This window comes from Choloepus didactylus, chromosome 3 (genome assembly GCF_015220235.1).
Source record: "Choloepus didactylus isolate mChoDid1 chromosome 3, mChoDid1.pri, whole genome shotgun sequence".
NCBI lineage: Eukaryota > Metazoa > Chordata > Mammalia > Pilosa > Megalonychidae > Choloepus > Choloepus didactylus.
Window position 1 is genome coordinate 23,079,169 of NC_051309.1, and position 13,403 is coordinate 23,092,571.

At 38.6% G+C, this 13,403-nt stretch overlaps 1 protein-coding gene across 1 annotated transcript in view; it reads right to left on the bottom strand.

Moving 5' to 3' along the window:
* ADGRA3 (adhesion G protein-coupled receptor A3) overlaps positions 1–13,403 on the bottom strand; it is a 129,353-nt gene that overhangs the window by 79,614 nt on the left and 36,336 nt on the right. The window contains exon 2 of the mRNA XM_037829505.1: positions 6,042–6,113. Coding sequence (XP_037685433.1) covers positions 6,042–6,113 — 72 coding nt within the window. The remainder of the gene's footprint in view (positions 1–6,041; positions 6,114–13,403) is intronic.

Sequence of the window (13,403 nt, forward strand, 5' to 3'; positions counted from 1 at the left end):
GAACATGTGGGATCATTAAAACATAAACGAAAAGCAGCATTAAAGAATCATTTAAATAAAATTAAAGGAATATTGTAATACTACTTAAAGAACTACTTATGAAATAATACACCTGTATTGTATAAGAAAAAAATGCTTTTTGACTGCAAGTTTCAGAAACCTCTACTCAAATGGCTTCAACAACAAAGAAATTAATTCTCTGGTATTAAAGGAAATCTAGAAGTCGGGCAGCCTTTGAAGTTGGTTCCATCCGTGGCCCAGATCCGACCCCCCAGACACAACATGGCATCCCAGGTCCAGAAATTACCTCTAAGCATAAATTCATGGAAATAAAAAAATGGAGACTTGTTTCTTGTGTCTCCTTAGGAGCTAGGAAATCTTTGTCCAAGGAGCCACAGGAGGGTACCCCTGATCACTCTCTGGCTAGGATTGGCTCTGTGAACTGCTGGGAAGAGAAGCTGGACTGTCCTGGAGGCCAAGACCCTTCACCTGGTGTAGAATGAAGGCTGGGCAGTTAAACACACTGACCACCACCCAATCCCAGTGTCACTAGTCTGAGTTTCTTGAGAAGGAGGGGGTGATCCCTAAATAATGACAATTAAATATAGAATAGAATACAAGAATGACTTAATAATATAAAATGAAGATTGAGGATGGAAAAACGGATGGATGGATGGGTGGATGGATGGACGAACGGACGATGGGTGTAAATGTTTCAATTTTAAAAACAGTCTAATAAGTCTAAAAGTTACAAATGTCAAACAATTTCAGGGAAATTTTATAGGAAGAAAAGTATAAGTTTTAGACTATTCTATCTTTTAACAATAATGTATTTTGCAAACTAAGCCAAGGGAAACTATTATTATTATACAACTTTAGCAGCTCAATACCATGGACCTATTGTGTCTAAGGTCCAAAACTTCAGTTCCTGGGGGGAAAAAAATGAAAGCCCACTTGGTTTGTGACAGCAGAGTAGTAAGTACTCCTCCCGCCTCCTCACCTCCCTCAGGGCCTGTGCTTCCCTTCCTGGACCTCCCTGCCCACTCTGTTTAAAACTGGGCACATCCTCAGCCCACAACATCCCACACTTCCCCTCCTGCTTTCTTTTGCTCCACAGTAATTGCCACAATCTAACATCTTCTACATGTTTCTAACTGTTTTGTTTATTAACGACTCCCTCTATCACTAGATTTTAAGCTACATGAGTGCAAAGACTTTAAGCTACATCTTTTTGTCTCTTCAATAATACCCAACACATGCCAATTCTCATTAACTATTCATTGAATGAATGAGTCTTATCTGATCAGCAATATTTGAAGCCTGAACTACACCCACTTCTTATTCTTCTCACACTATACTGTCTCCCAGGCAATGCCATCCACAACCTCAGCTTTAATCTGAGTCTTTAGACCCAAATTTGTACCTCTAGCCCATATTACTGAGTTCCTGATTGCATATAAAACTAAGTCAAAAGGGAGGGAGGGAGGAAGTAAGTCAGCCCACAATCTGTGCTTAAACAAGTCCTCAGGCAATCGTTTTGCACAGTGAGTTTGAGAAACACTGGGAAAGGTTAGGGCATTGGTCTCTAAGCAGTGATTATGAGCTTTAAATTACTCAGACTTGACATGGCTCCCTACTTCCACCTTATCCCACCCCCAATCCAGTCTATTCCCATCCCAGCAGCCAGAGCAGTCCTCTGCTCAAAATGGCTCAGAGTAACTGTAACAGTCCTTACAATGACCCTACAAGGCCCTAACCAATCTGGCCCACTCTCCTCCTGAACTCAACCCCCATTACTGTACCCCTCACTCACTCTGCTGCAGCCACACCAGCCTCCTCACTGTTCCTCAAACACACAGAAGCACACTTCATATTAGGGTCCTGCACTAGCCAGATCCTCTGCTGGAATGTTCCTCCCCCAGACAGCTCAAGGTTCAATCTTTCTTCTTCTTCTAAGTTTTTACTTAAATGTCACATCATTTAAATGTTATCCAATCCCACTATCACCACAAATGCACGTACCAGTGGGTACTCCCAAAACCATATCCTGCTGTAGGTTTTCTTTATCCACAGCACTTTTAATATGCTACAGAATTTGCTTGTTATGTCTATCCCATGCACACACACTCTCAAAAGAACATAAGCTCCATGAGAACAGGAACTTTGTGCATTGTATTCACTAATGAATCCCAAGTCTAGAACACTGGTAGCATTTAATACGTGTTGAATAAAGCATTACACATTATTTTAACTACAAGGAAAATACTTACTAATGGATGAGGCAGTATTTGTACCAAGCCTTACCATTAAGCCAAGTATCTTCCTATGGTCTCAATTAACTGGATATAATAATTCTGCATCAGTTATCCACTGCACGTACTTTTTTAAAAAATACAAATTTATCTTCAGAAAGGACCAAAACTAGAAAACTACTTTCTAAGATGCTATAAGGATTTCATTATTTTTCCTCAAAGTATAAATCCCAAATCCAAGCTCCTAAATTAAAGAAACACTCAAACTAAATATGCCTTTGAAAATAAAAGCACAAACACACACTGCTACCTTCCTATAAGGGACAAGATCAAAATCAAATGATGGAAACAAGCAAACTACTCCACCCCAAGCCCCCCCCAAAAAAACATTCAAAAGAACCAACTGGCAAGCCTAAGGAAGAATGACCTATTCTAGGTGGAGTTTGTGGGGATGTGCAGCAGACAAATTTTACACTGTGAAACACTTAATATATCAAAAAAAGAGAAAGTGAATCCCCTTAGGAAGTCTATTTTTCAACCTGCAAGAACTGCCAGGGACATTCTCTGAGGCAAACTGTTAGTCCAACTCAGCCAGTCCTTACTGTTCTACCCCACCCTACCCATCCTGTCCTGCCCTACTAAACCCAATCCCTTATTCCACGTGGCTTAGCTCTAGTTATTTTAAGGCCATGGCTTTTTAGGTTGGACTCCAGTTTGAACAATTCCTTGTTCTATCCCTCCTCTTTTACATCATATCCTATTCTGCTATATTTTTAAGTTGTTTGGTTACTTTGTTCCCATTTTTAGGCATCTCTAACTACCCAAATCTGGATTGCAGACCTTTTATTTGGCTGGCTGTGTGGTTCCCAGGTAGAGTTCTTTCTCCTAGACGCAGCTCCTGAGAGGAAGATATAACTGTACGTGGCTTTATTTGGGAGGTGATCCCAGGATGTACCAGTTCAAAAGCAGGAAGGGGAGACAAGAAAGAGAAGGGAGCCAACAAAAAGGGCATTGTTGAGTAGACCACAGCTGTGGTCAATCGAGACTCAGTCCCCTAGGGAACTCTGGAAGCACAGTGGAGAACACCTCTCAGAGTTGTCCCACCTGAGAGGTGAGGCAGTTCTCGACCATCTTCCATCAGTCTCTGGTATGGGGTTGCTGGGGACAGGGGTGGGTTGAGGTGAGCTGGGAAGAGAGGCTTTCACTCTAGCCCTGGGACAAAGGAAGCCCTCAGGCTTGCACTGTAAAGACTTAGGGAGAGACTCAGGAATCTGAGTGTGGATGGAATAAAGGCTGCTACCTCATGTTTTAAAATACCTTGAAAATCATATTATTAACAAAATGACATAAATTGTCTATATTTGGCTAGCAGTGTCTTAAGTTGGGTTTCCCCAGAAGCTGCCCAGGTCACTCCTAATTCACTTCTCACAGATAACCATCAGGCTCCTATAGAAGAGCTCCACCTCTCAGTTAACAAGGCCTTCCTCTGCTGAGCAAGGCCCAGGCCACTCCCATGGGAAACTCTTTTAACAAGCTGTCCTCGTACACATGCCCATAGTCCATGGCCATTTTTTCTGCTCCTATATCCAGCCAGGTCCTGAGAAGTCTGAGGTTTTGCTTCTTCTGGGGTAAAGAGGCATCAGATCCCCTCTGCCCTTGCATCCAAAATTTTACACTGCATTTGTATGTTCTCTTCCCTGTACCCCACTCAACCTGGGTGGGGAAAGAGAAACAGGATGGAGCCCCTTCTTGAGGCCCCTCTAGCATGTCAGCTCTTTTCATATTCCCTTCAACTCTCCAATTAGTCCACTGAAAGTTAACTAGGAGAGGAGAACGTGTCTCTTATTTATGTTTTCTTTTTCCAAATCTCTTTTCTGTTTATGGGCTAAGACGTTAGAAATTCAACAGCTAAAAACAATCAAAGCAACATCATAATATCACCCAAAATGACAACTAATAGTATCTTTCTAACATGTACAGTGATCTACTGTCAGCAAACAGCTGAAAATAAGGTCAAAGACAAAAGAAATTGAAAAGTAAAGCCAAAAAGGGTAGTAATTCACACTATATCAGAGAATATTAGCTATGCTTTACACACATTTTATGATGCATATAAATAACCACATCAATCCTAGGTGCTGAAAATAAAACATGTTTCTAAACACAATGGACACCATTTATTACATAGCAGTGCCTTTCATCCTTCTTTTTTGAAAAAGGAAGACCCCATTGATTCCTTCAATTATTTACTAAGCACCTATTGCATGTCTGACAATGAGCTACATGCTAAGGATATTTATCATCCACAGTGACTTTTGTTTGCAAGGAACAGACAACCTACTGGGTACTTACTGCCTCACATAACTATAACAGGAACACTTCAGGAAGGTTCCCTCAGGGATCCTGTCTGCCTACTGTGGGGAGCCCCACTCCACCCTCTACTCCACAGTCTGTCAGCTCTGGCCCAAGCCGAGAGCAGCGTGGCTTCCCTACTAGAAGCACAAGATCTTTTCTAATGAAAGTAAGGACATTTCTTTCCCTAAAGCCTCAAGCAAATCGCAGTTCAATTAAATTGAGTCAAATGTGACTATGGAATATGCTTTGGACAGGCCTTTGGCCTACTCATGTCTGGAGCTGAGGGTTGTGTTAAGCAACCTCTGAATCACATGGAATGTGTGGAAATGGCATAATTTAATGAAAGTAGTGAAAAAATCTGAAAATTAAGTACTGCTGTGCCAAGAGAATTAAACATGTTTTATACATATGAACATATGTATATAAATGCATGCAATCATTTGCATATGTGTACATATATAAACATGAATATATATATATATAGATATGTAAGTGCATATATATATAACCTAAAAATATTTGATCTAAATGAAAAGGACAGAACAGTATATAAAAGGATGGTGAAGAAGAATTCTAGATGGTATATGCTTAAATAATACATCAATGATCTAAGCAATGAAGTCTTATGGCACCTTCACTGCAGAGAAGCCACCAGGTAAAACAGTCAAGGCAAGGTCACATAGAGAAGTAGAAACTGACACAAAGCAAACAGAATTAAGAAAAATGATGACAGTATTTTATTGAATATAAACGGAAATGTTCAGTGTGGCTCCCTTATGTATTTTGAAATGTTACCTTAAATGTATGAGTAATATGGGAATGTGAGACACGAAACTGATGAAGCATTCAGAATACAAGTGAATTAATTACCTATTGTCTAAAATTAACCCAGGCAAAAAATAATGAGAGCTACTTGTAGCTTATCTGATGATAAGCAAAACTGGATCTAATTGCTAAACAAAAAAATAATCATCAAATTCAGACATCTGAATAAAATATCAAAGTTTACCCACAAGTTTATCCACTTGACTCTTTCTTAAATTCTATCTCACTATCTCATAAGGCATATAAATTTCATAATAGAGAATTTAAAAACATAGTCTATGTTTTAAGCCATAGTCAGCAAACTACAGAACTGCTTGTTTTTGTGAATAAAGTTTTAGTGGAACATATCCAAACCCATCCTCTGAGTCATTGTGACAGCAAACACATGATCCACAAAACCTAAAATATTTACTATCTGGCCCTTTCCAGAAAGTTTGCCAACCCCTGCTTTATGTAATTACTTGTTTTCAAAATTCAGTTCTTGAAAATTTTCATAACATGTTGGAAAAACTCAACTTTTATTTTGAAAAGTTAAGAATTCATTAATAGGTTTACAAGGAAAATGCATTCCTTAAAAGCAATAAGAGATGATAATGAAAGAATACTCACAATCTTTCAAGGAGACTTAACCCAGAAAATGAGCCATTCTTCAGCTCCGATATTTTATTATTACTCAGAATCCTAAAAATGACAGGAAAAGAAATGTGAGCTGCTGAATATATTATGCCATCAATGTCAAAATAACTTCACTTGTTATATGTAAACCTGAGGAATGCTAAGAAAGCATTTTTAACACACAGAAGTTTTGTGATGCCTGACAGAAAGGGAGAATCTTTCCCTTCTCATTGAGAAACCACCTAAAATAGCTCATTCACCCACCTTGTCACATCTTAAATCATTCTCTGTCACACTTAACCAAAAAATTTTCAACAAAAAAGAAGAGAAGTCACCACAGAAGGGCTATAAGTTCAATAAAAGAATGAAGAATGCCATGTACATTTCTTTCTATAATCATTCAATTTATATATATGTCATATTTTATTTGAATAATAAAACTGGAAACTTCATGGAAAATTCACTACATATGCTCCATAAAAGTGCCCTTACAAAAGAATCAAGTATCTTCTAGATATCATTTCAATAATTGAGTATTATTTGTAATTGAATACTAGTCAAATCTACATGAACATGTATAAATATGCTTTTCACCCACGCTCGCATATAAACAGACACAGGTAGTTGTATCTCAATATAGCATATATATTAGGGCAACAATCTTAAAAAAATAAATAAATAGATCATCTGAAAACAAACCCTGGTTCAACGACATCTAGTCAAGCCTACCCCCCGCCCTCTATGGCAAGATGTGCCTAAGTAGTGACTATGTGCACATACTCTTGTTTCCTTTCTGAGCTTTGTGACTTTATGCAGCTTTTTCAGTTTAAATCCCAATGAAGTCAAGTATATCTGTGTTTGAACCCCAGCTGTATCATTTACAAGCTATACTGAGCTTGAATAAGTCACTCCATCTCTCTGTAACAGAGCTCCCTCATTCATAAAATGGGAATAATAATAAATATCTTCCTCATAAACACTAGGGAAAATTAGAAAGCCATGACATACTCAATGAGAAGTCACTAATTTTCAGATTCTATTTCCTTGGTTCCGGGATATACAGCCTCCCTCATTTTAATGTTTCTGAAATCAAGATGTATCTTGCACTCAAAAGTAGATTACTGTGAAGTATGTGTCCCTCCCAAAAGCTGTCATTAAAGCAAGGATATGGCTTTAATCAATGGAATCAAGAGAGTATGGTGACTGTGCTTTGAATCTGCTGTGTACCACAGAAAAGACCATGTTCTTTTAATCCATTCTTGTGGGGCAGGCATATCGTGGGTGAGACCTTTTGGTTCAACTGAGATGTGACCCAGCCCATTCAAGGTGGGTCTTATTCCTTCATTGAAGTCCTTTATGAGAGGATACAAGGGAGGTAGAGCTGAGGGCAGAGGGAGAAATGCCCAGACATTTGGAGACAGTCACTGAAACCAGAACCAGGAGAGAAGGACCAGCAGATGTCGCCACATGCCTTCTATATGACAGAGGAACCCCGATGCCAGCAGCCTTTCTTCAGAGAAGGTATCCTCTTGTTGATTCCTTAATTTGGCCTTAGAATTGTAACTTATAACTTAATAAATACCCATGGTTAAAAGCCAACCCATTTCTGTATATTGCATTCCAACAGCTTTAACAAACCGAAGATTTTGGTACTCAGAGTGGGATGCTGTGAGTTGCAAATACCAAAAATGCTGGAACGGCTTTATAAATGGATAAGGGGAAGATTTGGGAAGAACTGTGAGGAGCTTAACAGAATAGGCCCCAAGTGCTTTGAAGAGACAGTTGGTAGAAATATAGATGCTAAAGGTACTTTTGATGAGGACTTACATAGAAACGCTGAATGTCTCATTCATTGCCAATCGGAAGAAAAGGTGATCCCTTCTTTTAAAGTGGCAGAGAATTTGGCAAAATTGAGTACTGGTATTGGATGGAAGGCAGAATTTATGAAAGCAACAAGCTGGGATACTTCACTGAAGAAATTTCCAAATTAAATGTGGAAAACACGGCCTGGCTTCTTCTTGCAGCTTACAGTAAAATGCAAGAGGAAACGGATAAGCTGAGTACTGAACTCCTGGGTACAAAGAAACCAGAACCTGATGGTTTAGAAAATTCTGAGTTTCTGGAAAGCGAGTACCAGAGAAGAAAGCCCCGTGTGACGATTTAACCAGTCTGCTATCTCAGTGCAAATCAAGATTGGAGAAGGAGTTATCCAGAAAGGATCTGTGGACAGTCTGATTGTCTGACGACTGGGACCCTTGTGTGCTGCATGCTAAATCAACAAGTTTTCTGTGAGATCTGTACAGACAAAACCACTGCCAGCACGGACTAAAAGGGACAGAAAAGGGACAGACTGAAGGAAAAATGGCTTCACTGGCAGAACCATGGAAGCTGAGGTTGGAGTCAAGAAACCTCGGGACAGGAGAGCAGACCCACCCATGCCCATGGAGAGGGTGAGTCTGCCCCAGAGTTTGCAGAGAGCAGGCCTTCCTCCCAGTTATTCAGGAACAATGCTGCCACCCCAGGCCTTACAGTGGATGGAGCACATTCCCAGAGATTGGGAAGAGCCTGGCCACCACCCCATTGTTCTAAGGGGATAGAAAGTGCCTCAGAGATGGCAGGGAGTCCAGGTGCTGCCCCAATGCCTAAGAGGGTGGGGCCAAGAACATGGTGGTCTCCCCAAAGCCTGGAAATGTTGGAAACCTCACCCCTGGGTTTGGAGAAAGCAGGACCGCTGTGCATGCCCTTGAAAAGAGTAGGACTGCCACTCTTTCGAGCCCCAAGGATAAAATGTCATTTTATAAATGACTCGCAGACCTTAAAAGCTAATGAAGTATGCCCTGCAGGTTTCCAGAACTGTGTGGGTGCAGTGACCCGTTTTCCTTTCAGTTTCTCCCTGTAGCAGTGGGAACATTTATCCTGTAACTGTCCCTCCTTTGTATACTGGTAGCAGATAACTTGTTCTAAGTTTCACAGATTCACAGCCAGAGGGGCATTTTGCCTTAGGACAAACCACATCTGTAACTGATTTTGATAAACCTTTGTACTTAACATTGTTACTGAAATGATTTAAGGCTTCTGTGATATTGTGATGGAATGAATGTATTTTGCATATGAAAGAACATGTCTTTTCGGGGTTCAGAGGGTGGAGTGTGCTAGTTTGGAACTGTTATGTACCCCAGAAAATGCCATGTTCTTTTAATCCATTCTTGTGGGGACAGACCTATTATGTGGGTGGGACCTTTTGATTAGGTTGTTTCCATTGAGATATGACATAGCCCATTCAAGGTGGGTCTTATACCTTCACTAGAGTCCTTTATGAGGATAAAAGGTAGGTAAAGCAGCAGAGTAGAGGGAGAAATGCCCAGAAGTATCTGGAGCCAGCCACGGGAAACCAGAACCAGGAGAGAAGGACCAGCAGAGTCGCCATGTGCCTCGCTATCTGACAGAGGAACCCAGATGCCAGCAGCCTTTCTTCAGAGAAGGTATCTCTTGTTGATGCCTTAATTTGAACATTTTCACGGCCTTAGAATTGTAACATAACTTAAATCCCCACTGTTAAAAGCCAACCCATTTCTGGTATATCACATTTTGGCAGCTTTAGCAAACTGAAACAGTGACCAAAATTTTTTCCAATTAAATTACAATACCATTTTCTCTAATCAAAGTTGCAAAAGTGTCTATGACTCCCAGGGGTGAAAATCTCCCTGGCAATACAGGATATGACTCCCAGGGATGAATCTGGACCCGACATCGTGGAACTGAGAACATCTTCTTGACCAAGAAATGAAACGAAATTAAGCTTCAGAGGCTGAGAGATTTCAAATGGAGTAGAGAGGTCACTCTGGTGGACATTCTTATGCACTATATAGATAATACTTTTTAGGTTTTAATGTATTGGAATAGCCAGAAGTAAATACCTGAAACTATAAAACTCCAAGCAAGTAGCCTTGACTCTTGAAGACGATTGGATAACAATGTAGATTACAAGGGGTGACAGTGTGATTGTGAAAACATTGTGGATCGCACTTCCTTTACCCAGTGTATGGATGGATGAGTAGAAAAATGGGAACAAAAACTAAATGAAAAATACAGTGGGATGGGGGGTATGATTTGGGTGTTCTTTTTTATTTTTATTTTTTCTTCTTATTCTGATTCTTTCTGTTATAAGGAAAATGTTTAAAAATAGACTGGGGTGATGAATGCACAACTATATAATGGTACTGTGAACAGCTGATTGTACACCATGCATGATTGTATGGTATGTGAATATATCTCAATAAAACTGAATTTTAAAAAAAAGAGGAAGGCTAGAGTCATGTATGTCAGCAGAAAGAAAGCTACAGGATAAAAACTGGAACTGGATAACACAGCAAAACCCAGAGTGGGCAATAATAGTGGTTAACTGTATATAACCAATTATATACAATATAAGAGAGCTCTTACGTGAACTACAGCAAACGTGCATCACTATTACAAGGTGTTAATACTAGGGTGTTATAAGGGAAAAATACAATTAACATAAACTGAGATCTATAGTTAAAAGTTAACACTGCAATATTCTTTCATTAATTGTAACAAAGGCACTATACCAAAGCTAAATGCCAATAATAGGGGGATATAAGGGTGTAGCGGATTTCTTTTTTTCCAGAAGAAATGACAATGTTGTCATATTGACTGTAGTGGTGAATGCGTAACTATGTGATTATATCATGAGCCACTGACTGTACACTTAGGATGCATTATATGGTGTACAAATAAAACTTTAAAAAATGAAAAAAAAATTGCAAAGGTGTCTAAAAGTAGGTAGTTGGCACAGGCAAAAGCAAACTTCATTTAGACTCATGCACAACCATAAAGGTCACTGGAGCAAGCTTCTCGAGCAGCTGGCAGCTTACACAAAGGGCCCCCAGCTCTGCTATCCTAAGCAGGCACCCACTCTAGGCCAACAGTTACCGAATCTGATAAAAATATATTCAACTGTATTCATTTCATCATAATTTATAGCCAAAAATTGAAGCCACCAACAAAGCCAGTTGTAAGAGGAAGGGTTAAACAAATACGGCTCATCCAAACAACAAAATTTTATGCAATTATTAGGGAAATCTGATGAATAGGAAAATGCTTACAGTTATAAAGCAAACAATAAAATAAATGCCACAGATTGAAAAGAATTTATGAAAATACTAAACAAAGCAAACAAAAAAGACTGGGAAGAACACATCAAAATGATCACCTTAATCTTAATTAATCACTCTTAGCATTCAATTTCTCTTTCATTTGCTATAACCTTACAGTATATTTCAAAATATATAGAAGACTTATTTTTTTAATTTTTTTCTTCTGATGATAAACATAAGAATCTTAACAACAACAACAAAAAAACCTGACATTTCCTTTCCCTTGATCTGACCTTATTTGAATCCAAGCCTCAAGAAATAAAAAAGTGAAGTGAGGAATATTATAACTATGCTTTGTGATTAAAGAGTCACTTTTACTTAATTATATAAAAATAAAAAAGTTCATGGATTGACTTAAGCTTAACTTCATAGGCACTGAATGTAATGCAGAGTATCTTGCTATCCAGGGTCCAAGGTTTTAACTGTGACCCTACCACTAATTAATGATTTAGTTTTATGACAGTCACTTCATTTTTCTAGGTAGACTTCAATTTCATCATTTGTAAGATGAAAAAAGTAGACTAGAATGATCACCAAGATCCTTTCCAGTTTCTTTTAACTTTGCATTCATGTTTTAATAAGCAAAGCTGATGAACTTTACAGTGACTGAGAATTTACAACCAATTTAAAAAAAAAAAAGGAAATAAAACTACACAAGCTACAAAGCTCAATGACAGTAGTACTCCACACCTGAGTGAAAAATGAAAACCAAATATGGAAGTAGCTTGTGAAAACCTTCCAGGGTGTGAGTGAATTACATTCAATAAGATTCAGTATCACTTCAGCCACAGGACTGTCATTTGCTCAGTCATAAAGTCTTTAGCACAATAAATGATAGATTTTATTGAGGAGAATAAAAAGGAAAACATTCCATCACACTTAAAAAGTTATAACTGTAACCTTAAAAATATAGTTTACAACCTCATGTTAATATATTCAGTCTACACATTACTTGATGTGTTTAAGGACTTTGTGCAAGAAAACAGGATCAGTATGAATAAATTTACTCTGCAGTTTTTATACTCAATTTTCAAACAGGGGACTGTGGAACTAGCAAATGCATAATATCATGTATCATTATAAACTTAAAACCCATTCATAATCAATATTTTTGCTGATACTTGAAATTTCAAACTTTCTAGAAGGTACCTAAATGAAAAATATAAAACTTGACCAAAGTCATAAAGCTTATACATACCCATTTCTGCACTATACTAATGATTTTAACACTACATGATCTATAGACAATGCTTAGGAACTCTATGCTGGGCTCATGCCTTTTGAATTTAAATACCATAAGGAAGAGTTTGATGTCCACTACTATCATTTAACACAGTACCAAATTCATTCGGTATATCATTTATGCTGAAACATGAAAAAAGCAGTAAGACTAAATATGGACAAGATTTTTTTTTTAAAGTACAGTTTATGGAGCAGAAGAAATAAAAATTAAGTATTAGAAGTTCTCAGTTGCTTGATATTGCAAGTCCCAGAATGGAATGAATCACTGAAAGCTTTTAACAGCACCCTTGCCTTGTGAGGCAGAAGGCACAAAATAATTATTCTTATGAGAGCAACTGGAAAATATATTTTAAAAGTATTAAATATTTGGATCAAACATTATAATTCTCAAATTCAAACCTTGATTGGAAAGATCAAATAAACCATCAGAGAACATAGATTGGCTACTGGGTTACTGTTGTGGTTGAACTGTGGCCCTCCAACAGCTATGTCCATCTGGAACTTATGAAGCTGCCCTTATTTACAAAAAGGGTCTTTAAAGATGTAATGAAGTTAAGGATCTCAAGGAGATCATCCTCAATTAGAGTGGGTCCTAAATCCAATGAGGGGTGAGGTGGGAAAGGAAGGGAAGAGAAGGAGATGAGACGAAGAGAAGGAGATGAGGTGAGATGGCATGGCATGACACGACACATCAAGACACAACATAACACAGAGGAGACCAAATAAAGACTGAAGCAGATGAAATTAAGTTAAGGATCTTGAGAAGAGATCATCCTCTATTAGACTAGATGCTAAATCCAATGAGGGGAAGGGGGAGGGGGGAGGGGGGAGGGGACGGGAGACACAGAAAAGACCAGGTGAAGACAAACACAGAGACTGGAGTTACGCAGCCACAAGCCAAGGAATGCCTCAAAGCCATCCGAAATTGGAAGGGTCA